General features: G+C 39.6%; 1 protein-coding gene across 2 annotated transcripts in view; it reads left to right on the top strand.

Annotated features, from left to right (window-relative positions):
* The window catches only part of CCNF (cyclin F), a 35,447-nt gene extending 14,057 nt beyond the window's left edge, over positions 1–21,390 (top strand). The window contains exons 8-17 of one of the 2 annotated variants that reach the window (XM_072599328.1): positions 432–509; positions 1,626–1,777; positions 3,103–3,267; positions 9,714–9,837; positions 10,987–11,167; positions 13,394–13,481; positions 14,326–14,425; positions 14,913–15,040; positions 18,850–19,016; positions 19,913–21,390. In XM_072599328.1, the coding sequence (XP_072455429.1) occupies positions 432–509; positions 1,626–1,777; positions 3,103–3,267; positions 9,714–9,837; positions 10,987–11,167; positions 13,394–13,481; positions 14,326–14,425; positions 14,913–15,040; positions 18,850–19,016; positions 19,913–20,373 (1,644 nt within the window). In that variant the 3' untranslated portion in view covers positions 20,374–21,390. Of the gene's footprint in view, positions 1–431; positions 510–1,625; positions 1,778–3,102; positions 3,268–9,713; positions 9,838–10,986; positions 11,168–13,393; positions 13,482–14,325; positions 14,426–14,912; positions 15,041–18,846; positions 19,017–19,912 lie in introns of both variants that reach the window. The other variant, XM_072599327.1, reaches the window with a different exon arrangement.
* Positions 21,391–27,896: the final 6,506 nt, after the last annotated feature.

The following is a 27,896-nucleotide window of genomic DNA, read 5'->3' as shown; positions in this document are numbered from 1 at the left end:
TAAGATCCTTGAAGACAAGGATTGTTTAATTTTTGTCTTTGTGTCAACAGCACCTAATGTTCTGCCTGACATATAGTAGGCAGTTAGTAAATACTTATTGAGTGATTAAAAATGAAAAATAGTGTGTTCTTACTCAGAACATACTTTTTGATATGGTAAAAGTCACATCAGTAGGGCAAGCAAATCTCCCTTATCTCCTAGCCTAGAGCCTTTCAAAGATTACCGTCTCTGATATAGCATAGAGGACTCTCAATGGTTTTATACTGGCAGCACTTTCCAGAATTTGCGGGTTTTACATAGTGATAAGGGGGAATGATGGGCCCAAGTCATGGCACTCTTAGGAGGATGTAGAATAGAATGGTATGGTCACACCTGAGTTCCACAAAAGGAAAAAAGAATATCAATTCCTTGTGATGTTCTTCCATTGACAGATGTCAGACCCTGGAAGATACCTCCAGAGCCTCCGGAAACTCAGGGACTATGCAACCAAGGGCTGTTGGGAAGCACAGGTAAAATCTTCTGAAGCCAAAACATTATTGTTTGTGTACACTGATTGCCGGTTTATATTTAAGTGTGTTTTATCTTAATCATAATATTTTTATCTCTCATCTCACAAAACCCTGTGAGTTATCTAGAGTAGATATTTTCCACATTTTACAGATAAAGAGAGGCTCAGAAAGGTGAAAAGTGAAAAATTAGTGGCTCTTCTGGGGTTAAAAACCAGACCATCTTAACTGACAGTAGCACAGCATCGCATAGATGGAAGAAACTTAAATGGCCATCTCTTGCAGCTGATAACTAAACAGGGATTTTCGCTCTATAATATCCCCAACAAATGGTATCCAATCTGAGCTTTAAAACCTTGGGGGAGGGGAATTTCAGCACCTCCCAAGTCAGCCCATTCCTCTCTAAACAGTTTTAATTCTTTGGAATTTTTTTTTCTTAAGTCAAGCTTACATTTTTCTCTTTGCCAATTCTACCTGGTGCTTCTATTTGTAGCTTCTGGGGCCATGGAGAGCAAGTCTGATCTCTCCTGTACATGACTCCTCACACATAGTTTTCTTTATTTCTTTATATACTTTATATATAAGATGGAAAGGCAAGAGGAGGACATTCCTTTCCCTTTCACCAGTCCGGATCCTAAACTTCTCAAGGCTCAATTAAGTCCTATCGTCTTTAAGTCTTTCCTGATGCCCCCTTCTAATAACAATCTCCACACTCCTTGGAATAATCTTCTTAGCTAGTAAGTGTTCTGAGGCTAGATGTGGACCAAGCCCAGCACTCTATGCACTGCACCACCAGCTGAAGTGAGTGTGTTGTCCAGGGGCACACCTGAGATGAGAACCCAGGTCCTCTGACTACAAACTAAGGGCTCTTTCCACTCTGCCACACTGCAAGAAAGCCTGAGAGGGACCTTAGAAGTCATCTGGTCTAACCTCAGAATTTGACAGATGGGAAAGCTAAGTACGAGAGAGGTAGTGAGTTGGCCTTGTCTTACACTAAGTGTCTGAACCAGACCATGATCCCAGGCCCCTGACTCCAAATCCATCCCTTTTTGTTACTGTGAATTGCCTACAAGTGTGTACTTTAAGCTTAGTTTTTGGTTTTGTGTTTTTCTTCTCAAGATATCTTTAGCCAAAGCTTGTGGAAATGGAAACCAGCTTGGATTAGAAGCAAAATCTTCAAATGAAGTGGTACTGCAGCTCTTTCAGGCTTCTCACCCTGTCAGCAAAGAGAGCATCTTCACCGTGCAGAAGGGAATGAATGACACAATGAGGTAAGCACTCAGTACAAATAGCCAGAGGATATTCTGTAAGGTTGCAGGAAACAGAGAATTGCTGTCTTTGGATTCTTTAGTGTGCATTGTTTGTTTATCCAGCATTATTAGGGGTGAATGATTACACATAAATCAGTTTTTCAACTTAACTGAAATGCCTTAAAGGTTTGGGGTTGGGTTTTTTTTTTAATTAAAAAATTTTTATGTTTCATGCTTCCTGCCCATTTAAATTAAATAACAATTTAACGTTTTAGAAATGCATTATTAGGTTGTGATTATGACCAACAGTCATTAGACCACTGTAATTATGTTATGCCTTCAGGGTCTTTTTTAGGTACATTATATAAAGCTGTTTGTTCTTTTGCTACATGCCTCCAACTATCCTGATTTTTTTAGTCACTTTTCTGATGTTTCCCTCAAGATTAGGCTCTGTTTGGTCATCTGTTATCATCTCTTCTTGCCCCATCTATGTGCCTGTTTCTCAAAGCTCCTCCACTCTATAGCCATAGACTAGGAGATCAAACTAAGCTTGGTTGCCCTGATTAAAACTATGTAGTCTTAGTGACAGACCAAGGAAGTCTTTCAGATGCATGAGTTTTAGTTCATTCATTTTGTGACCATCATTTTGACTGCCTAGAGATCTTTTATTACTTTCTTGATAGTCCTGGGCTATGATCCAGTTAGGTGAATTTCCTGAATAAGTGACTTCCAGATAAATGAGGGATTATTGCTCTCTATATATTCCCTTAATGTTTCCCTAAAGAACTTCTTTCTCACCTTAACTTTCTAATTTTTATACAACCATCTTGAAATGCAGAGTTTCAAACTGAATAGACAACTCTAGTGAAGATTTTGTCAATGTCATGTAGAAGCAGAAAATGATCCTTTAGCCCATGTTAAAGGGTTATTAACCCATGGCCCTGAGGCCAACAGCCAGTTTCTAGGAATTTAGACACACTTGGCTGAGCAAGCAGTCTTCTCATGAGTATAATGGAGGATGAAAAGTCCTCCTGATAGTCCTCAAGGGGCGGTAGACTCACCTCATGACTGATTCAGGTTCATGATCTCTTGGGAATCGATTGTTTTACCCAGATTAATCATTTAACATCTCCATGCATTATGAAAGCAGTCACCTAGACCACAGCTTGTGCATTTGCACAAACTGATTCAGCCATGGTCAAGGTTGGGTTTAGAGTATGCTTGTTTTATAAAGTTGCCTCCTGGAGGGGAAAAAATTTATATTGGAGATTCCTTAGCTTTATTAAATATAACTTTTTTAATACTTTTACTAATGCAGACTGTGAGTGTGTGTGCTGTTTTCATAGGTACATTTTGATTGACTGGCTAGTGGAAGTTGCCACCATGAAGGATTTCACAAGCCTTTGCCTTCATATGACAGTGGAATGTGTGGATCGTTACCTAAAGCTAAGAGTGGTACCCCGAGCCAAGCTGCAGCTTCTGGGAATTGCTTGCATGGTCATCTGTACCCGGTGAGATATCTACCTGTTCATAGATGCTGATTCATAGGAGAGGACACTAATGACTTGGATATTTTGTTTAGTTACTGCGAACTTTCTAAGTCTGTATGGACCCTATGGTGTGCTTTATGACCTGAGAATTCTCCAGAAATTCAAAACCCAGGCTATATAAACATTAGATGTAGGATTTAGACAGGCATTTTCGCCTTTTAATTTTGAAACTTTTTATACTTTATTGCAACACGTACCCCAACTGTAGCTTCTTTGTTTCTCTGGGTTTTTTGGAGTAGACTCAGGAGAGCTGCCAGCTTTCTATGCCCTCATTCATTTTCTAAGGCTTAAAGTAGACCTTTAAAAACCTGATTTCTCAAATTTATCCTACTTTTTCTTTTAGAATCTTAGAATATTTTTTATTCTTTTTAGAATCTTGAAAGCAACCTTACAAGTCTACCCCAATTAAACTTAGTACAAGCTAAACATTTCAGTGTAAGAAATCAGTCTATACAATATCCCTGACAAATAGCCCCTACTTATTCCTTGAGATGGGAATTCATTGTTTCATAAGATGACTTGTTCTATTGTTGAACATCTCATTTAGGGGAGTTCTTCTTTACATTTAAATGAAATTGGTCTTCCTGTGACTTTCACCAGGAGCATTTTGGTTGACTTTCTAGAAAAACACATACCTGTTTTCCCTTCAAGTATCTGAAGGACAAACATGTAAAGTGATAGTTATCATGTCCCTAAGTCTGCTTCAGGCTTAATATGCCCAGTTTCTTAGACCATTTCTTATATGACATGATTTCCAAGCATGTCATCATCTGAGATAGTACTTTCCACATTTTCTCCAATTTTGTCAATATGCAAGTGTGGCCCCTACCATTGAACATAATATTCCAAGTATTATTTGACCAGTGAAGACTATAACATGACTTATCACCTAGATGCTGTACTTTGGTTAGTACAGCCTGCGAATCGTTCAAAATCTTAGCTACCACTCCATTTGATTTACAATCAAACAAAACTTCCCCAGGTCTTTTTTTTCCCCACAAAAATTTTAGATTAACGACAATTTCAACAAGTGCAAGCAAAATAAAGAATAAAGCCCCAAATTAGCAAACCCTTGTACATTATGTAAATCCTCTCACTTTTAAAAAAAATTTATTTGCTAATTATGTACCAATTCTATTGATTTTGTTAAAAATCATCTTTTGATTTTATTTATTATTTCATTTATTCTCTGGCTTTCTACCTCACTAAATACTGTCAGGACCTCAATAATCTTCTGACTTCTTTCATTTGGTGTATTATTTTGTTCCTTTTTCTTTGGATGCACACTCAAGTTTATTTTTTACTCTTAGTAGAGGCAACCAACACTATAAATATCCCTCTAAGTACTTTTTTGGCTGTACCCCACTGATATGTAATATCACTGTTATTACTGGTTTTATCATTTCTTTTACCTTCGCTTTGAAAACCATTATTAAATTCCCTTGTAAAGCTATAGCATTTGATCATATTATAATTATTTATTTCTACTTTAATTTCTTTATTATTATACCCCACTGTGGAGAATGGCCAAAATATACCAGTGATTAGGCAAAGACTGGGTAGGAAGTATCCAAGGTCCATATAAGGGACCAAGCAAGCATGGCCCAAAAGGCCAGGCTGGGATGTTACCAGAGTCTCTTAGGAGCACTGAAATTGAAGAGGCTAAGATAAGCAGGAAACCAGTTGCTATAGGGGAGGCAGGAAGGGTGGTGGAATGGGATGTGCAGAGCGAGGAGGACAAATATTGCCCAAAGACATATTCCTAGGCCTTTGGCCTAATCATATGACTAAGAATGCTAACCAATTAATATCTCAGTAATGGATACCAGAAGTCATGTGCAGATTATGATGTCTAGGAACATAGCTAATGAAGTTGAACCTCTTGAAAAACAATGCCTGGCAGACCTGGTATTCATTGAGCTGAAGCTGGTTTAATGTTGATGCTGAGGATTATATCAGCTATCTCAAGAGGGTGCCTTTGTGCTTCAGATGAGGCTTTGACCGTGTGCAGCTTCTTCTCCCAAGTTTTGTAGTTCTTTTCTGCATTTGTGAATGGTGGGAGAAGTACATGCAGAGTTGGGTTATAGGGTACTGTATTCTGTGATAAGATAGCCCCTGTGGTAACTTCCATTGTATCATTCTCTCTGATGAACTGTTTCTACAGATGTGAGTAATATCTTTGTCATTAAAATGTAAGTTCCACTTCTGGTGTCCAGTAGAAACACTTAGGATGCTTCATTAGATTAGTGAGAGGAGTTTTTAAGGCAGAAAGACTAAGAATAAAGCAGCAGTAGTATCCAGTGAAGCCAAAGCACAGACTTATTGTGAGGAAAATGCTTTGTATATCTTATATTGCTACATAATTAGAGCTGTTGTTTTTTTGTGGAAATAAACTTTCTCTGCTTTCCAGTCTTTCTGTAATAACTGATTTATTTAGCTCCTTACCCACATATTATTTTGATATTATAATCTAAGTACTGTAGATATTATCCTCATTTTATAGATGTCTTTACAGTCTTAATCTGAGGGAGGCTAATTGGTTTTCTCCTGGTCATCCAGTATGTGTCAGAGGCAGGATCTGAATTCTTTCCATTATACCATGCTGCTTCCATTCTATGCTCCATGCATACCATCACCCCTTCAAACTGGCATCTAACAATGATGATGATGATGACGACGATGATGATAGCTAGAATTTATATAGCACTTTAAGGTCTGCAAAAAGCTTATTTCTTCCATTTAGCAAACAGCTGATAGTGGTATAGGAAGACAATCCATACCAATTCAATATCAGGATCTCAGGTATAGATGAGAATATTAAAGAGAACTACCAGTAGTAAGGTCTTAACATCAGTCATGAATCTGAAAAATTTCAGAACTGTACAATCAAATAGCATAACCCAGTGTTCATGTAGGCTCTGCTATTCCTGGAATGGCATTTAAATTTGTTCCTTCTTATCTGTACCAGCCTATATGTCTTCCACAGGTCTAATGTGGTGACTGTATCACTGTGCTCATTTAGTCCATCAGAGCAAACATCAAGGATAAGGGAGTACTGACCTTAAATGGTGATGAGGTTCAGTGTTCTAAGATCATGACAGTCATTCCCTGCCTTGCCAAAAAATTCTTTTATGCCTCTTATTTTTAATGTCACAGCTATTTCCAAATTTACTTCTCTTCAACCCCCTACTCAATGAACCTTTCCTTATAAAGAAAAGGTTAAGAAAGCTAACACATTGACTGTTTTTATAACTCACCGCTCCTATGGTCCCCCCCACCTTTCCAGTGAAAGGAGGAAGGTACTTTTCTTCCCTACGTCTTGCTTATCTTTTTAACAAATACCACTGGTCTCTAGCAGCTGGGAAGATGGGGGGATACAAACTATATCACTCAATGTGCAAAGGATTCCCCTCTCCCATCCCTACCCCCCACCTCCTGTCATGTAATCCTCATTGAATAGAGGGCTGAAAGAGAATTTCCCATAGATTTAGTCACAATGAAAGGTAGAATTCATGGGCTATGTGTCAGATGAGTGCAGATAGAATGAGAGCATAGTTAAGTTATAGAGAAGTTATAACTAAGTTATACCCATAACTCCTTTTTTTTTCTTCTATTGGAGAATTAAATCCATTTACGTTTAAACCTTACAATTGTTGTGTTTTACCTATATCTTCATGTCTTAACCATTTTTTGTTATTTTGTCAAAGTTAATACAAACTTTCTTAATTTGCTATTTGTGTAATTCAAACTTAACAATAAACCATTCCTTTTTAGTTATCCTGTAAATATCTCTAAAATATTTCCTCCAACCTTTTCTTTTTTTCTCTCCTTACATTTCTTTTCTTTTTTGGATTGGTCATTCCTTTTTCAAGTACAATTATATCATTTAGTAATTCAGCCAATATTATATATTTTTATTAGACTGTAGAGGGTCTTACTTAAGATTTCAATTTAGTATCAGAATGTAAAGTCACAGGGAACCTTGGAAATCATTTAGAGATCAAACTGCCTCCTTTTTACATATAAGAAAATTAAAACCCAGAAGGACTGAGTGAGGACTGGTCCTTAAAGGAACTTTTCAAGTGTGACTTTTTCTCTCTCTGTTCCGTAAGGTCTTTTGAAGTTCTAAATGACTATATTTTTTTTAAATCTTCAAATGGAAAAGTTATATTTCTTGGAAAACTGATTCTGGGACTGCAGACCTTTTTGTTGGTGGTGGTTTCTTTCTTTTTTCTTTTTGCATTTATATAGCTGTTCCAACTTTTCTAGTCTTTTCTTTTTTTCAGAAAAATCTCGTAAGATATTAATTGATTAGAAAGAAAGGAGGGAGGGGAGAGGGAAGGGGAGAAAATCTAAGATTTATGGAAGTGGTTGTAGAAAACTGAAAACCAATAAATTAATTTTAAAAAGACATAAAAAAAACCTGTTTGGTAGCCTAATAGTGGAAGATCCCCAACAACTATTGAAGGAGAAATAAAATATAACAGATCATTCAAGGAAACAATTTTAAACAAAAAAGGAAGGGGAAGGCAGTATATAATTTCTGATAGTCTGGATTTTTTTCTCACCAGTTTTATCATTTAATAATGATGTGCTAGGAAAAGTGAATTTGGAATTTATCCATGTTGGATTGATGCTGGATATTTCTATTCATAGTCACTGATTTTGGGGGAAATTTTCTTCAGCAATTACTCAAAATATTGTGATGAATTTTTTTTTCTTTTTCAATGTTTCCCAGGGCTCTAGTACTTCTGAGATTTCCTCTCCGAGATCTGTCCTTCAAATTTACCAGTTTTCTCCTGTACTACTTTCAAACCTTTATCCAGTTTTCTATGGTTTTTTTTCACTTTAGCTGTTTTATCTGCATTTTATTCCACTTCATGAATTCTGCTTTTGACCATATCTGTTAAAATATTTAAGTTCTCTCTTCTGTTTTCCTTATTTACAAGTTTTTCTATTATCGCCTCCTGAGATTTATATTCTATATCCAGTAATTCCTTAATTACAGTGATTCCTTTTTTTAGAAGCCATACTTTTTTTAACAAAAATTAAATCTGAATTTTTCTTTGGCTTATTAATTGGCTCTTCAGTGAGTTAATTTTTTTTTCTACAAAATCTTTTAGTAATTTTGATCCTTTGTGGCATTTCTATTCCTGTTTTTGAGGGAGACTATGAGTCTGGCTCAATTTTATTAATTTATTATCAGACTACCTTCATAGAAGTATACCGTATGCTGACTTTTTAAACATCAAAATAAAAGAATATAGGACTGTATATTGATCTCTTTCAACCTGTTTTTCCCAGCCTTTCAAACTCATTTTGAAACCTGACCATCCACCATTGTATTTTTGTTTATATACTCTTCAGTTTAGGAGCTGCTAGAGCTTCCTGTGCATGGGTGTAACATGGTCAGACTTATGCTTTAAGAAAATTGTTTTAGCTGTTGTGTGGAGGTTAGACTGGAGAAGACAAAGACTGGCAGAGAGACCAGTTCGGAGGCTCTTGCAGTAGCCCAGGTGAAGGGGATACGGTTCTGTGACTGAAGAGAAAGGGATTAATGGTGAGAGCTGATATGGAGGTTAGACTCCACCAGACTTGATAACTGATCGAATGTGTGGGGAAAAGTGAGGAATGAAGTTACAATGGAGAATGACTTCAGGGTTTGTGAATCTCATGTAACTAGAAGGATGGGAGTGCGGTTTATAGGAATAGGGGAGTTCAGAGGTAGAGCTTGGGGGAGAAAGATGACAAGTTCTGTTCTAGACATGAGTTTAAGATGCTGAGGAGGAAACCATTTGCAGATGTTCAGTATGTAGTTGCTAATTCAGGAATGGAGCTCAAGAGAAAGCATCTTTTATTCAGAAGATACTGATGAATTTTTCATTTTATTGCCTTAGAGTCATTTCATATCAACATCAAGTACAGCTTACTGTTTTAGGCCATCCAATACCTATAAAAAACTAACAGTTTTATGGAAAGAAGGAGTGCCCTTTGACTAATTTTTAAAATCTTTAGCCAGGTCTTTTCCTATTCTTTCTGTACAGATTCTAGAGTGCTCAGGTATAGCTCAATGAAGGAAGCAAAGGCTTTGTGGATGGTTTGATCATTTATCATCAGACAACTAGCTTTCTTTTTCCTTGTAACCTGTCCTAACTTCCTTCCCTAATATACTTGTCATCTTTTTCTTTTATTCCTCTTTCACCCCGTTTTTTTTCTTTCTGTAAATGGCACCCATATATATTGTTTTGTTCCTCAGTGCCACTGAAGGCTAAAGAAGTTATTTCATTAGTTTCATACCTTTTTCCTGCTGCGTAGAAGAACTTTCCATAAAGTCCTGGTCATTGCCAAACCCCAGACTCTTTCAGCATTTAATTAAAGTATGGTATATATATCTCTATATTTTTCAGTTTCATTAGCAAAGAGATCTTGACAATTCGTGAAGCAGTTTGGCTAACAGATAACACTTATAAATATGAAGATCTAGTAAGAATGATGGGAGAGATCATTTCTGCCCTGGAAGGAAAGATTCGAGTAAGTTCTGGTTTTTAAGTTAAAAGTTGTACTTCTCTCTGTCCCCAGTGAGTGATTTTATGTCAATGATGGGGATAGTAATCATTGGCATTCAGATTGGTACCAGTCTGGTGTCACAAGTGGGGAGAGTTAAGGCAGGGTCAACAACTGGGTTCCCACAGCATTGGTACCAGTATGTTTTGGTAGGGGAAAGAGGTATTTGGGGCTGAAGAGGAGCTCAGAATATCTAGAAATTAGAGTTTCTCCCTGTAACTTTACTTTTCCAAAGTACAGACCTGTGTGCAACAGCAGTATTTTTAGACTTTGTTTCACAGGACAGTACCAAGGAAGAAGATGGCTCCCCACGTTTTTCTTTGGGACACTACGAAGTGCCCAGACTACAATGAAATGGAAAATCCACATGGCATTGTAGATAGAACAGTGGACTTGGAGCCAGTAAGATCTGTGTCCGTATTCCACCTCAGGCACTTGATAGGTTCTCTGTCCCTCATTTTCCTCATCTTTTAGAGTGAAAGAGTTGGGTTTGATAACCTCTTAGGTCGCTTCTAGGTCTAAATCTGGGATCCTATGAAGTTTCCTTTGTCAAGGATGTGATTTGCTGAGAATGTGCCCATTTTAAAAGTCATCTTTCTGATGCTTTATTGTGGCAATTAAGTGATTCAGGGCTCTCAGAGAGGGCCAGTAAAGTACAAACTCCAGAAGGACCTATCTGAAAAGCCTTCAAGTCCAAGGTCAGCGATAGTCTGTGTGTGTCTTCTGAGGACCAGCCTAGGTAAGCACAGAAAAACTCATCACCAAAGACAGCCACCAGAAGTAATAAAAACCATCACCTCAAATATAGTTAACCTCTGCATCAGCACAGGGAGGCCCCTACCCCGATGAAAGCAGGTCCCCTTTCAGTGCACTGTGCGCTGTTCACCCTCAGTACTGTACGAATATGTGGAAACAAGAGTTTCTGAGGATCCATGCAGCAAAATTTGTGTTTGTGTTTCTAAAAGAAATAAAGTATTTTGAAGATAGATGTAAATTCATTTAAGAGACTGATGCCCTGTTCTATATTGTAGGATATTGTAGTTACACAGAATACTATGTGCTACTTAGATCTCAAATCTTAAGTTTAATAAACTGGAGTGTTCTCTCTTTTATTAGATTCCTACTCTTGTAGATTATAAAGAAGTGTTAGTGAATGTAGTCCCAACAGAGAGAAGAACTCTTCACCTATACAGCTTTATCTGTGAACTCTCCCTTTTGTATACGAGCCTCTCTGTGTACTCCCCAGCCCATCTGGCCGCTGCTGCCCTGTTGCTGGCCAAGTTGATGCATAGGCAAGGTAAGACATACTCTATGGTAATAATAATAGCCAACATTTGTTTACTTTTTACAAAGTTCTTTGTATATATACATTGTCTAATTTGATCCTCATAGGTAATCCTAGGAGGTAAGTAGTACAGGGGCTATTTTGTCTTTGTATAAATGAGGAAACAAGTTCTATCCAGGACATTGTGACTCATCCCAGTCACACAGCTGATGCTACCATGACCTGTGCCCTTCTACATCACACCTGGGATGCAGTCTAGGTATAGAACTGTGGTGGAATTTGACAATGATAACGTTTCATACTCTATAAGAAATTTTTTTCTCTGTAAAACTTACTTGTATGTACTTCTGGGGGAAAGAGAAAAATCAAGACTTAAAAGATAACATACAGATTCTCTTGCATCCATAGTGGGATAGAAGCTCCTACCGGGGGTGGAAAACCTGTGACCTCACGTCCACACATAGCCCTTTAGGTCCTATAATGTGGCCCTTTGACTAAACCCAGACTTCACAGAACAAACCCCCTTAATAAAAGGATTTGTCCTGTAAAACTCGAATTCAATCATAAGGTTTCTCCCAAGGACCTAGAAGGCCACATGCAGCCTCAAGACCGCAGGATCCTCACCCCTGTGACATAGCCCAGGCTGTATGAAATCTCATACAGGGTTACAAATTATGGGTTACAGCCAACAATTGTGGTTTTACAGCAGTGATCCAGAATGAAAATATCTGTAGGTACATCTTCCTCCGAGCTCCCTAGGTGGGATGCCTTTTACTCATTCCTGGTTAAGGAGATGAATTCATGAGCGGACATATAGCTAGCGTTTGTTGTGTTCATTTACTCTTCTGTCGCCCTTATTAGGTAGGCAGGAAGAGGAAGAACGTGATTTCCTGTCTTGTGGATTATGGGACTTAAAGAACTTGAGAGTAGAAATGATTTCTATGGCTTCACCAATGCAAGTAGGGCCAGAATAAAGAGTGAAAGGAAGTCATAGTTATGCCTATTTAGGTATTTCTTCGACCTGTTTCTGTAACTCCTGAATCTCTCCCAAGTTTTTCTCAGCCCTCCAGACTCATTTTCTTGAATGTCTTTCTTCCTCTTCTTACCCCTTCACCCACCTCTCCTACAAAGACACAACTCTTGTTGCAGCCATTACAGGGAGAATAAAGAACTCTCTTGACTCCTCCAGACTGGTAATAAGACTCTGCCCCGAACTTCACACCCTTGAGACAGCAACAGCACACTTCTGTTCTCTGTAACATTCTTGGCATTGTACTCATATCATCCATCTTTCTCAGAGTGCACGTAGAATTCTGAAGGAAGTCTCAAGATTGCCTCCTATATATGGCTTCATGTCCTTTTAGTCTGGAGAGTAACCGGTGAAATGGCCTGGCTAGTACTGATCACAAACCTAGATTCCTGACTTGGGCCACATGGTAGTCTTGGCAGTCATGCCCATTTCCAATGGCAGATAGTGAAGAGGGTAAATAAGGGAAGAGTCAGTACTGAGTCTTCATCCAGCTAAGATGGCAGCCTCCTAAATGGGATGCTAAGAACTGATCTGCAGTGCCTAATCCGTATTGTCAGAATAATGTTATCACTGATTTCTCCCTTCCCTCCCCCCGCCCCAATAGGACTATCTTGTTAACAGTTTGGTTTTACTATTTGTCTAATTCTTTGCAGGTTAGCTAGCATATAATCAGGTTTTGATGAGGGTATTGGAAAACTGGAAAAAGCCAAAAAGAGCTCTCATCTGGTGTGATCTCTCTGTGACTTCATTTCATGACAAGCAGGTTGTCACTCTGCAGCAGCCCATCCATATAAGACCTCAGAGGCCTAAGGAATTGAAGCCTCTTTTCTTAATCCTTCCTTGGCTTTCTGCTTGGGCCATCAGAGCTAGGGAAGAGATGAGACTGCATCCATAGTGGGACTAGAAGCTCCTGCCAGGGGTGGAGAACCTGTGACCTCAAGTCCTCTAGTGTGGCCCTTTGACTAAACCCAGACTTCACAGAACAAACCCCCTTAATAAAAGGATTTGTCCTGTAAAACTTGAACTCAATCAAAAGGTTGCACCCAAGGATTCAATGCCACTGCTGCTGATAGAATTTGATTGGAATAGGGACACTTGAGTCTTTGAGGAGTTTCTTGGCACTGAGAAGCAAAATGTCCTTGAGAAGTGAATGTTGTGATGCTGTAGCCCTGTTACTTTGTCTAATTCTGACCCTCCTTCTTTCCCAGCACATCCCTGGACAAGTCAGTTGTGGGAATGCACTGGATTCTTCTATGAAGACCTGATACCCTGCGTTTTGAGCCTTCACAAAAAATGGTAACTTAGTTAAAAAGTTGACAGTAACTTGAAGGGGAAGGAACTATATGCAGATGCTGTTTACCCAACTTCCGAGCAACACCGTGGCCTAAAACATTTTTCCAAAATAATTTGAAAATACTTGTTCAGTAGCAGACCTTCTTTGAGATTGGACACAAACCTTGTTTGTATTGGTGCCAAGCTACAATACCCAGCATTCAAAGAAAGTTTTATTTTTCTTTATTTCAGTGGTTTTGGTGTCAATGAGGAATTCAGGGAATCTAAATGAATAGGCAGAAACATAATAATGATAATTAATCCCTTATCAAAGATGGCTTCTATGCTATACAAAGTTTTATTCTGTTAAGCTAAGTGTAGTAGCCCTTGGAGCTATGGTTCTTTTAGCCTCTTCTCTAAGACACTGTGCTCTTCATGGCCAGATTGTGACATAGCAAACTGTTGCAGTCATCGCATTAGAAACTTCCATGACAATAGTAATGGTTGGTCCAGAAAAAGGCACTAATGTTAGCCTTTCTTAGTCTCCCTGGCCACCCATCCTCTAATCTTCCCCCAGAGTCACTGATAGGGGTAGCGTTAGTGGGTGAGCACTTGGACTTCTCTCACAGCCAGCTACATGCTCCACAGGACAGACACCTTAAGTGATTGTCTAGGTCTACTACCAATCTAACAAAGGTATTTCCCCAAATCATTTAGAGCATCTGTATTTTTCCATCTAATTAATATTGACTTTTACGCCTTCATCATCACTGGAATGGGAATGGCTAACATGAGTATCAAGATGATTGCTTCTCTGAATTTGACTCCGATCACTTCTTTTCCTCCTCCCTGGGTCTTGTTCTCTTAGCTTCCATGATGATGCCCCAAAGGATTATAGGCAAGTTTCCTTGACAGCTGTGAAACAACGTTTTGAGGACAAACGATATGAAGGAATTGGCCAAGAAAAGGTACTCTTCTTTGTCTTTGACTGGCTATTTAAAACAGGGCTTCTTAAGCTTTTTCCCTTCTCACATTTCAGCAGTGCTTGTTGAAGCTGAATGGGTGTACAGCATGCGCAGTGCAAAGTGCTCATGTCATGTACTCAGAACCAAGGCTGCAGTGAAGTTGTGTGATGTGACACGGGCAAGCGCTGCAAGAAACACCTTGGATTCTTTATGCATTTAGTTTTTGAATTAATTTGGTTGCTGCATCTTCAGAAACTTTTACTATTGCCAAATTTTTTAAGACCCCTAGTTAAGAGTACTTATCTAAAAAGGTCTGATTGAAGAGGGTTCAGATTTGAGAGAAATGTGTATGAATAACTGAGTTTATCTGCCCATCTCTTCAAAAACTAGATGATGCTTTGTGTCCGTATCATTTGCGTTTTGGCATTGGAGAGGACGAAAAGGGAATAAAGAAGCACTGTCACTATTTATCCTTTCATTTTTTTCAAAGTTAATGGGTTATGGCCAGTTGTGCAAGTTATTAGGAGTGAAACAAGAGGACACAGAACCTTCTTCCTCCCTCAGTGTGGCAGAAATTCAGACCTTCCTCACCTCACCCTCTGGGAAAAGAACCAAAAGGTAGGTGATTCGCACACGCGCCAACAGTCCTCTTTAGACAGCCTCCATTTTCTCATCAGGGGGATGTCCTGTTTTGTAAAGTCTGCTCTAGTTGATTTATGATCAACATGGTCCAAGTGTTATTTATATCAGGAATGGATTTTTTTTTTTTACTACTTTTCTCAGAAAAGGAAATAGATCTAACTGTAAAGAAACTACCAATGGAAGAAAACTCATGGTCCTGATGGATTCATAGGAGAATTCTGTCAAACTTTTAAAGAACAGTTAGTATACAAACTACACACTGTTCTCAAAAATTGAGAAAGAAAGCACCTTATCAGAATCCTTTGATGAGACAAATTTAATCATAGTATCTAAACCATGGAGAGATAAAACGCAAAAAGAAAACTGCAGACCAATATCACGAATAAACGTTGACTCAGAAATTTTAAGCCAAATCCTGTCAGACTATAATCTATCTAAGAATTCACCTATTATGACCAAGTGGGATTTATGCCAGGAATTTAAGGATGGTTCAGCCTTAGGAAAAACAATCATAATTAATCATATGGAAAACCAAAACCACCACATAATTATTTCAATAGATGCAGAAAAAGCTTTTGGCAAAATATGACACTCCTAATATGCTAAAGAAAACCTTACAAAATAATAGGCATAGAGGGACTTTATTTTAATATCATAAAAAGCATCTGTCTAAAACTAAAAGCAAGCATCATATACAATGAGATACACTAGAACTTTCCCCAGTAAATACAGAAATGAAGCAAGGATGCCCACTCTCCCCACTAGTGTATGATATAGTTCTGCAAATGCTAGCAAAAAGACAAGAAAAAGAAACTGAAGCTATAAAGATAGGTAAAGAGGTGACAGAACTATCCCAATTTGTTATGATTCGATGATTTATTTGGAAAATCCAAAGGAAATCAAGAAAGATGCTAATTGAGATAATACCTTCCGCAAAGTCACAGCTTATCAAATCCCTAAAAATCAACAGCGTTTCTGTATATCAAAGCACAAAAAGCAATAATAGAAAGGGAAATCCCATTCCAAATAACTATGAAATGCATAAACTATCTGAGGATCTACCTCCTAATGCACTCAGATGTTTTATATAGATTCAATTAAAAAGCACTCTTTACAGAAATGAAGAATCACTCATATAGGGAAATTCATTGTTTATGGCAAGACTATACCAATATTAAAGATAATACTTCTAAAACTAATTTACAGTTTTGATGCTATACCAATCAACTTACCAGGGTGATACTTTATAAAACTCACTAAAGTAATAAAATTCATCTGGAAAAACAAGATCTAGCATATCAGGAGAAGTAATAAAAAGAAATAGCGACCAAGGAGAAAAAACACTTCAGACTTCAGACTGTCATAAAGCAGTAGTCATCAAAATCATCTGGTATTGGTTAAAAAATAAAGATACAGATCAATGCATCAGAGTAGACGAGGGAGAACTGGAAACAACAGAACTCAATAACTCAGTACTGGGTAAAGCGAAAATTATAAATTACCCAGGAGAAAATGCCTTATTTGATTAAAATTGCTGTGAAAACTATAAAGCAGTCTGGCAGAAATTAGACCAATACGTTACACCATATTCCACAATCTATTTTAAATGGATACCCAACCTTAATGTTAAAGATCACACTGTAAAAAAAATGGGAAGAAAAATGGATCATATACTTCTCACAGCTCTGGGTAGGCAATGTATTTTTAATGAAACGAGATAGAAGTATTTACCAAAGACAAAACTGATTACTTTCAACCAAAAAGCTTCTAGACAAACAAAATTAACGCACATGAAATTAGAAGGAAAGTGGCCAAATAAGAAAAAAAATATTTTTTGTCCAATTTCTCTGATATCCAAGATATATAAACAGAACAAATACATAAAGCAGTTCTCCAAAAGCATTGCCAAGTATTCACAGCGTGAGAGAGTGCTCCAAACTGCCAGTGAAAACGCCCTGAAGTTTCACCTCGCATCCTGCAAACTGGCAAAAATGGGCCCCAAAATGGCAACAGTACATGGTAGGAGGAGGGGTGAAATGGTACGGTCATTTGGAAAGCAATTTGGAATTCTGTAAAATAGAATGATTAAAATGTGTCTGCCCTGTGAACCATTCGTTATGGGGCTTTTACCCCCAGGAAGCCATCGAGAAGAAGGCCCTACATATTCCAAAGTATTTATGGCAGCACTTTTTGTGACAGGAAACAAAGTAGAGGTCTAGCAGTTAGGGAATGGCTACACAAATGTGCTATGAAAAATGATGTAGGTGATGAATACAGAGAAGAGTGGACTGGTCTATGAGAACTGAAGTAGAATGAAGTAAGCAGAGCCAAGGTGACAACATACATAGCAACTCCAGCAAAGTAAAGAGAACAAGGCCAAAAAAGCAAAAGGAAATGTAACATGGATAGAGTGCCAGGCCTGCAGTCAGGAGGATCTGAGTTCAGACTTGGCCTCAGACACTTACTAGCTGTGTGACCTTGAGCAAGTCACTTAACCCTAACTGCTTCCCCCAGAAAAGTAAATGTAACAAAATTAGATCAAGCAGAACTTAAATGAAGAGCACTTCCTTATGGAGGTGACATCCCCAGATGTTACACAGGGCTCATATTTTCTCTATGCGTTGACCAGTTGTGCTGATTTTTTTCCCTCTCTGAAAATCCTATTTGTGATGAGGGATGGCTTTGGGGAGGGGGAGACTTAAGATAACTGATGATGTGGAAACAGAAGATGTCAGCACAAACATTTAAAAAAGAATGGTAGGAGAAGACAGGATGGTAGCTTGAGGGGTGGCAGTCTCAGGTAAATGGATCAAGGATGGAGAAAAGTGCCATTAACAGTGACAAATAGGAATGGCTAATATTTGTGTAGTACTAAGGTTTCTAAAAATATTTGACATTCCTTAATCTCATTTAATCCTCATAACAACTCTGTGAGTTAGAAACTAGCGTATCCATCGATTTCACAGCTGAGTAAGGCTTGCTGAAGGCTCAGTGTTATATCCCTTTTTGACATAGAGATGTAGCTGGTAAATGAGGCAGAATTTGAAGACCAAGTCCACCATGCTGCTGCCTCATCTTATCGTTTATATGGCATGATCTCAATAGAAGGGAAGACAAGATAGACTAGAGAGAGGAGATTATTGAAAGAACAAGCTTCTCTAGGACATAAAAGGGTGGTATGAAAGGCATGAGTAAAGGACTGACCTTAAGCAAGAAGAACCACCTCGGTGTCCAAGATTGGGACTGGAGGATGAGAGAGTGAGGGAGGTGATTTGAGGTCCTCTTAGTATAGAATAGTCTTTATTTCTTTGTTAAATAGGAGGTAAAGGCATCTTTTGAGAGAGAGGGAGCAAAAGGGATAGAAGATGGTATAGTAAGTTTGAGAAGACTGGAAATAACCACATACAGAGTACATCAGGGAAGAATAAAAGGACTGCCATGCAACAATATAAAGGTCCATTTGAGACTAGATAACCTATTTGCGGTGGGTCCAGGAGCCACAGTTGTGGGACTTCTGTCAGTGGCTCCAGGAAGCAAAAAAAAATGAGGGCAGGAAGGGATAGCTGTTTGTGTCCATACATTCGTTTAACAAACACTTAGTGAGGCTTGTCCTGTAGTACCAGAGGAAGTAAATAACTTGGTAAAAGTCAGTGCCAGGACCAGAATCTGTCTCTTTGAGTGCCAGGCCAGGGCTCCTGTTCTGTTTTTGGCTTGTGGGGGAGTCTCCACTGTACCACATTTCCTGCTCTGTATTTAATTTGGACTGTGTTCTCCTTCCTCAGAAGAAGGGAAAACAGCATTCAGGAAGATAGGGGCAGTTTTGTAACAACACCTACTGCTGAATTATCCAGCCAAGAGGAAACTCTCCTGGGAAACTTCCTGGATTGGAGTTTGGACTACTGCTCTGGGTACGAGGGAGACCAGGAAAGTGAAGGGGAGAAAGAGGGAGATGGTAAGTGTCAGGTCACACCTCAGTGGTTCTTCACACTGGAGTGAGGAACACATGTCCTTTGTTCACAAATGGTCACCTTAACTGTGTCCTCCCAATGCTGAATAGTTCAAGTTTCGAGTGATCACAAATCATGACCTTTGTTTAAAGGTATTGAACACTATTTAAACCCCTACCTGGTGACGGCTGTCTCAGCTTTTCTTCATGCCTAGAAGAATAAACATATTGCTTAAGTTTCATTATTTTAACAACATTGGAGAAAGACATAAATTGTTATTTCTGCTGAGAATTGTATTTCTGCCACTGCTTGGTCAGGCTTGACCTCTTATCATCTGTACAACCTCAGCTGAGTGTATTCAGTAACTTCTCACCAGTGCAGTGTGAGATAGGGACAATCTGAATTCTAAAAATCAGTATTTTAATGTAAAACCTGAATATACATTAAAGATTAATATCCATTGCTCAGTAGATCAATAATCAAATGATATGAACAGATATAACATTATATATACTGAGCTCTGTGGTTATCATTTTCAAGACTGGAATGGAGACTGCTGCCTCTAATATCCTGAAAGTCTGTCTTCCTAAAATAAAGAGGGTTTATTGAGTTCATTGTGAATTGAAAACTGGTGAAGTTCTTGTGGTCAGTGAAGGCTGTGTGGATGCTATTTCCTAAACTCAGAATGACTTGTAAGACAGTCATTCATTTATTCCTTCCTCTAACAGGTCTTTTAGTATCCTCTGTCCGATAATGTCCTGGGCAAGGTACCCAGTGTGAGCTTGGATCAGGAGGGGGTACATCTGATGTTCTTACCTACCACAAACTCAATCCTACAGGTGAGCTTTTGTTGGCTCTCCAAGACTAGCAGTTGCCTCTTTCTTCTGTTTTGTTCCTACAGTCACATCTCCCAGTGGGGTCCTTGATGTAACTGTGGTGTATCTGGATCCAGAACAGCACTGCTGTCAGGAGTCCAGCGATGAAGACAGCCGACTGGAGGACCACTCTAAACAGGATGCACCACTGCCATCAAACCACACATGTGCTGAGAAGCACCGGCACCTTTTTCAGGAGAGGAGAGAGCCTGGGACAGAAGTGACCTCAGGCTATTCCTCAGTGAACAGCGCCAGCCCCACATCCTCCTCCATGGAGAACAACTTTGGAGCATTTATCAAAACTACCTCAGCGCTGTCCCCAGGCAGTGACCCCAATACTCACCCGTGTACACCCACCTCCTTGGAATCATGTTTACAATCTCTTCACCCCAGTCCCGTTGAGAGCGGCCTGCACCGGAGACAGGTGAAGAGGAAAAATGTGGCCGAGCATAGTGACAAGAAGAACTTAGGATTTTGGAGTCTGTGATTGTGTGTGTGGTATTTGTCGCTTTAAATGTTTACTAAAAGGAGAATTTCTCTAATGCCTTCTAAGGGTTGTGGGGGGGGGCCAAAAATGAGTACCTTGTAAACTCTAAAAAGGCAACAGAGGGTCTTCAGACTGGTGACCTTAGTACGTGAAAGATGGAAAAAAATCACTGTTGGCACCAAGTAGAACTTTCTTCCACTTAGTTCTATGCAAAACAAAAAGTGCACAGTTGAATTCTCCATCTACAAGAAGAGTATGAAATCCTTTTCTTTGGCAATGCAAGCCCAAAGCAATCATGCCTTATTGTGTTAAGTTGTTTTCACTACCTTTCTTTTTGTGGGGTCTGCTCCCCTGGGAAAGCACAGGCTGAATGCCCTTCTCATTGCTCAGAAGGGCTCTCACTTAAGATCTCTTTCCAGGGGGATTCTTTACTGAGTAAAATCTGGTGTCCAGGCTCAATCCAGTGCCAGTACTCTGGGCTTCAAGCAACATTGAATTCAAAGCCACATCCCCTGGGAAGTGCATTATTGATATTGCCCTTCAGAGTGATAGCCGAAAGAATACCCCTAGCATTCGGAATGGTTTTCTGGTGCTGTGACTTTTGGTTGAGCCTTGGGGAACTTAAGATCTCATTCAGAAGGGATTCCATCCCCATGGAGCCCTAGAAATATGTCCAGTCGTGGCAGAGGCTATTAAGGGCTAAAAAGTATGGTGTATTTTAGCTTAGAACTCCCCATCACTAACCAGGATGTCTGAAGCCTTCACTGCCAAGTGCCTTCCCCATCAACTTTTAGCTCTTTACAAAGAGTTGATCTTTACAATAAAAGAGTCAAATGCCTTTTTTTTTTTTTAAATAACCTCGTTGCTGTTTGAATCTTTACTGTCTCTACATCCAGTGTTGGTGCCAAGAACTGCTCTTTATACGGTGGGTTTTAAGACCACTCTTCGTTTATTACTATTGCACTGCCTTCACAAATTCATCCTTTAAGGTGAAAATAAACTCAATTTCAAGGGGAACAGGATTTTTTGTGTGTGTTCCAAGCCCTATTTCCAAATGGCATGACAAACATATACTGAAAGTATTTTCCTCAGGATGTGATTTCTTCAACCTGCTTCCTGCCTGGAAATGGCCAGATAGATTGGGGGGAAGGAGGTAACAAAAACCCCAATGCAGTTTGGGTTTGCAGTTTTGTCATTGTAAATTGTCTGAAATGGAATAACACTGAAACTGTAAAGTAATTGTTTACTTTTATTAATTACTGTGGATGGATTCCAGTTGTTTTTTGCTAAGCTTCCCTTCAACTATGCAATACTGAAGAAATAATGTGTGAGCTAATAGCTTCTCATTCTACATTTTCCCCTGGAATTAGTGCAAGCAGAGGGGATTTCTCTGGAAACATGCCTAGGGATGTGATTGTTTTGAGGCTTAAACTTAGAAATTCAAATTTAAGGGAAGTCTCAACAGCTTTTAAATTAAAATGAAAAAAAACATAGGTTATGAGGGTATTGTTAGAAGGACGTTATAGATACTTGAGAAGTCTAAGGCCCAAGTCACTGGTTTCAGTTGGAAAGTTCCCTGACAATTGCAAATCCTAGGAAATCTGCTCTTTCCAGCCTCTTTCTTCCCACCCCCTACCCCTGCAGTCTGATAAAGGGGTCTCAGGTTAATCCCAAATTCCTGGCTTTATTAAATTCGATGATGATGGAAAGGAATACCAAATAACCCCACTATTCCCAATTGAGCCTTTTCTCATATTGTTTTAAAATTAAAAAGAAAACCTCCACTTTGGTCCAACTTTTAGAGAATTACAGATAAAGCTTGAAAGTCAAGTTTCAACTACAAGAAAAAATTGCCTTAGATTAGAATATGTCTGAGCTTGAGAGATTTGAGAAGCTGGAAATGGATTCAAAAACCTCCTCTACCATGAGCAAAAGTGGCAACAACTTTTTTCTTCCATAGTCCTGAGCCAGTCTTCTCTCTGGAAGGAAGAGCAGGCAATAAATAGCATTCCCCAGCTCCACCAGGATCCTCTGTGTTTCAGCTTAATGTAGACCTAGAAAGGAGGAACTGGGCAGCAGTAACCAGACCTTCCGCTCAACATCATTAACGTAGTGATGCCAGGATTCCAAGCCTTCACTAACATTCAGTCAGCTTCTTACTGTAGGGATTTACATCTGGGGAGGTAGCTAACCTGAAGTACATACAAATTAGTATTCTGTTAACTACATGTTGGCCAAATTATGCTTCTGAAAAACCATTGTGTCACTGAATTCTTCATGTTTGCTCCCATTTTTACCAAACTGGCTGTCAAACAGATTCCAGATGCAGCTTACTGTATAGCACCAAGAAGTTAGTGCTGCCCCTCAGCCAAGACATGGGACATAAGTGGAAGCTCCTTTGCAAAATTGTCTCTGGCCGTTCATTGATCCAATGAGGATAAATGTGAACAATGAAAATAGTGCTGTTCTGTTCTCTTCCTCTCATTAGCATCCATCCAGGGGTCAAAGTTCTCATTCCTAACTGTGGGCTTTCACCGGCCTGGTGTTGTAGAGAGGAGGCTAAAGAAGCTGGGAGCCTGTGCAGTATCAGTGTCACACTGTGGGGGCTCAAGAGTGCTAGTTGAACAAAGCCTTAAACCCTAACCTAGTACAAGTTGCTGTGTTGTCTCCAGACTTTCCCCTCCCTGGTCTGGAGTCTTGTGCTAGTGCTTCCTGCCCAGAGGGCTCTTGTTTTATCTGATTGTTTATAGAGGTGAAGACACTTGGTATCACCCACACCAAGCTGGGAGGGGAAATTAGAAAAAAAAAGTAAAAGGCCGTGGATAGCCAATGCAGCATCTCTATAAACTAAACCTAGAATTTAATGCTAGGAAGGACTCAGGTTTATTTTAACCCCATTTTATAGATGGGAAAACTGAGACTTAGGGAATGTGACTTGTCTGAAATTACATTTGGCATAATAGGTCTTAAGTATATACCAACTGGTATCTTCCTAAAACACCTGACAGGCTTTATCTGTGCCCATGGTGAATCACCAAGCTGAGAGATTCTTGTGACTTGTATGTTCATCAGAATCCCAGAGTTGTTTTGGGATCTACTGGAACTCAAATGGCTCAGCCTCAGGAATTTGGTCCAATCCTAAACAACCAATCAAAACCCAAAAAATATAACTTGGTTAAAGCCTTGACTCTGGGGATCCTCAACTCTACAGCAGAGTCAAACCATAATCTTGGCCTCTCTTTACAGTCTCCTGACATGGAGACAGATAAAACATCCTATGTATGGCATTTTGGTTAGATTGAAGAGGAATAATGTGTAATAAGTAAAAATATAGCCTGGAGGCAGATGGTGAAGGTCTTTAAATGCTAGGGTTTGTATTTGATTCTGAATGTAACAGGAAACCCTGGGAGCTTTTTCTTTTATTAGTAAACAGTATTTTTTTTTTTTTGCAATTACACATAAACATAGTTTTCAGCATTCACTTTTTATAACATTTTGAGTTCAAATTTTTCTCCCACAATTCCCAAGATAGCAAGCAATTTGATATAGATTGTATATGTGCAATCATGTTAAACATATTTCCACCTTAGTCATGTTGTGAGAGAAGAAACAGAACAAAAGGGAAAAGCCATGAAAAAAAGTGAAAATAGCATGCTTCAATCTACATGAATAGCATTTTCCATCCAGAATCTTTTGGAATTGCCTTGGATGATTGTATTCCTGGGAAGAACTAAGTCAGTCATAGTTGATCACTGAAGAATGTTGCTGTCATTGTGTACAATGTCCTGGTTCTGCTCATTCAGCATCGGTTTGTGTAAGTCTGTCCAGTTTTTTCTGAAATCTGCCTGCTCATCATTTCTTATACCACAATAGATTTCCATTAACATACGTATGCCACAGCTTGTTCAGCCATTCCCCAATTGATAGGCATCCCCTCAATTTCCAATTCCTTGCCACCACAAAAAGAGCTGCTATAAATATTTTTGTACATGCAAATATTTCCCTTATCTCTGGCATACCTAGTAGTGGTATTGCTGGATCAAGGGGTATGCACAGTTTGATTGCCCTTTGGACATAGTTTCAAATTGCTCACCAGAATGATTGGATCAGTTCATAGCACCAACAATGCATCGGTGTCCTGAGAGCTTGAATGGGAGCATGACATGATCGGAATTGAACTGGATTTGACTAAAGGCCAGATGGGAAGAGAGGGTGGGAGGGTTTGGGGAGCCAATAACCTATTCAATAATAGAATTTTAAAACTCAGAGGTAGGAAGTATGACCTACACTTGGGCTGTGTTCCTATTCTAGCAGTCATGTGGAGGCCTCGTGCTAACCAGCTCAGCATCCCTGACCACCTTTCCCATTGCTGGTTACAATTTCAATCATATCTCTGACGTACTAATCATGGTGAGGAAGTTGAAAGATTCCACTACCATTCCCAGATTCTCCCTCTACCCATCACTCCCAACCTCTCCTCCCTTGAGGTCTGTGTAATTCAAATTTATCACCCAATCTACATCCTAGAGATTGTTACTTATATCTGCTTCCTTCCTCTGTTCCTCCAGTGCCTGGATCACAGTTTTCCCAGCCCAATTCCTTCCCTCATACCAGGGAACTTTAACAAATATATTGGTGCTCCCTCAAAGCAACTAACCTTTCTGTTCTTCAATCTATTCAGTTCTTGTGCTCCACTCCTACAATCTACCTCAGCCATGGAGCATATGGGGTGTTCAGAGAGGACTAGCACCACTGTGTGTGTGTAATACTTACCTAGCCCTTTTCAGAGCTGCTCATCCACCTTTGGTGTCCATCTGACTCACTCAACTCTCACCTGTGGCTCCAAGAAACTATAGCATGAGCAGTGGCCACCTCTTGGTAAACCATCTTGATAGGCCAGACCACGTTGAGTGTACCCAGCAGACCTCAGTTCCTTCAGTTAGTTAGAAAAATGTCTACCGAAAGCATGTGAATGCTTCCCCAGACAGAGTGGATGTATGAGAACAATCTGTTCCAATGGCCATGAAGGCAGCTAGAGCACTTTGACGTTGGTCACATGTGAAAGATGCCAAGGTCATCCACTGCATCCCAGGCCATCACCAGTCCTGACTTTTGTCTTGCCACTCTGGAAGATAGTGAGGCTGACTACTTTGTGCAGCTCTGCCTCACTTAAATCCAATTCACCAGCAAGTCAAGGCTTCACCCTGAGATGTCATTGGTCCTCTTCCAAAACAAAGGACAAACAACAGCAGCCTCAGCCATACATGGAGATCATATGCTTGACCTTACCATCACCCACAAGTCCATGTTCATGAGCTCCCCAGAATCCTTTTTGCTGAGTCAAATCTTTTATCATTCTATATTAAGTATGCCTTATGAGCCTTAACCCTGTTCTTTGTCCTCCATGCATCCAATCCATCCACTCCTCAGTTCTGTTGCAGGCTGTCACCTCCACCCCACTAGCTACACAGTCCTCCCTTTCTTATCTTGAGGCTCACTTTATCCCCTGCACTTGGATCCCTTGTCCTATTGCCAATCATACCTTGCCACAAATGACTGATTGATCTGTTGGGGAAAGGAGGGGAGGGAACCTGTTTCCTTCCCTCTTCCTAGCTAGTTGATTTATTCACAAAAGGTAAGGGGCAGATAATAGAAGTAACAAGGTATTGATATGCTAACAAAGTGCAAAGACATATCTAAGAAGAGTTAGCCATTGACTGGGTAAAGACTGACCATATCCCAGGTGGGCTTTTAAAAGGCTAAAACTGCCTTCCCCAGAGAAGTGAATAGTTTGAGAGTTGGGAGGCAGGTGAGGCAAAGAATACCTTTGAAAATATGGCTCCTGAGCCTGTAAGAGAGAGCAGCAGACCAGGAGAGGATTTTATCCTTCCCCTTATCAGCATCAGCTATCCCATCTTGCAGTGAAGCTACACACTGAGCAGGAGACACTACATCCATCAGAGAGCAATTCAGAGGGTCATTTGAGGCCTCAAGCTGAGACACATTCTTTAGATGGACACAGGTATTCAAGGTTAAAGGCAAGAAGTAACTTCCAGGATCATGGCCTCCTGGCAGCAGAAAAGAGAGTCAACTGTGCATTCAAAAGAGAACTATCCCTGGAAGAAGAGAGTTGATGCACAGAGAAACAGCAACATTGTACAATGACCAACTATGAATAACTTAGCTCTTCTCAGCAATACAATGATACAAAACAATTCAAAAGGACTCATGATGGAAAATGCTATCCAAATCCAGAGGAAGAACTGATGGAATCTGAATGCAGATTGAAGCATACTACTTTCACTTTTTCCATAGTATTTTTTCTTTCACATGACTAATATGGAAATACGTTTTACATGATTGCATACGTATAGCCTATAGCAAAATTGTGTACCATTTTAGGGAGGGAGGAGGGAAAGGAGGGAGAAATTTTTAAAAGTCAAAAAATTTTTAAATAAATGTTAAAAATTGTCTTTACATGTCATTGGAAAAAAAAAAATACTATTTTTGAAAAAGGAGAAGAGAGTTGACCTGTGGACTAGAGTTCAACTTCTCATGGTCATATAACTAACAAGGGCCAAGGACCCTGCTCAGCAAGGAACCCAGCAGAGACACTGAGTCCTCGGAGGAGAAGTATGAGAGTATCACAGGAAGAGAAAGGACATAGGGGCCCTGTAGTACCACAGTCATATGTGGCCTGGTCATTATCCTAGTCATTATCCCTGAATATAGAATCTGCCTTACTATGAGTATATTTTAGCTTTGTGCCCACTCTTCTAAGAAATTCTGTGCATTCCTGTGGAAAAGTGGATCTGTGGTTTATTGGGGGGGAGGGGAATTTTGGAATTTACTACGTTCTCCCTAAGCCAACTTAGTAAATGCCTTTTCTTTGAGTTATTTGTGTCCATTGGCTATCAATGGTAAGCTCATCAGTGATGATTCTTTAGCCATAATTTTAGGGGTAGGAAACCACACAAATACTCTAGAATCTGAGTGTCATCGCCCTCTGGGACCTGACCTGCAAACTTTCAAGTTAGATGTGGAGAGGTATCCTCCCCCAAGGGGATCTACAACTTACATAAAGTCTATATTTACCTCTTTGGTCCCAAAGGGTAGAACTAGGAACATTGAATGGAAGTTGCCAAGAGAAGAAGCCTAATCTCTCTTCCACATGAAGCCTTTCCAGGATTTGAAGATAGTTATCATGTTCCCCCTAAGACTCCTCTTCTCAAATATGGTATCAATGGATGGTCCAGTACTCTGGGATCAATGAACAATGTTTCCACAGAGACCTGTATGGCCTCAGCCACTTACAGTCAATGCACCAGAGCAAGCTCCCAGTTGCAACTCTAGTGTGATTCCTCAGGACATGTGTCATGAGATTTTTTTTGAGGAGGAAAGACAAGACAGTTGGGGTTAAGTGACTTGCCCAAGGTCACACAACTAGTAAGTGTCAAGTATCTCAGGTCAGATTTGAACTCAGGTCCTCCTGACTCCAGGGACAGTGTTCTATTCACTGAGAT

The sequence above is a fragment of the Notamacropus eugenii genome, chromosome 1 (assembly GCF_028372415.1).
Source record: "Notamacropus eugenii isolate mMacEug1 chromosome 1, mMacEug1.pri_v2, whole genome shotgun sequence".
Lineage (NCBI taxonomy): Eukaryota > Metazoa > Chordata > Mammalia > Diprotodontia > Macropodidae > Notamacropus > Notamacropus eugenii.
The sequence above is the reverse complement of the archived record's forward strand: the minus strand, read 5'-3'. Positions and strand labels throughout refer to the sequence as shown.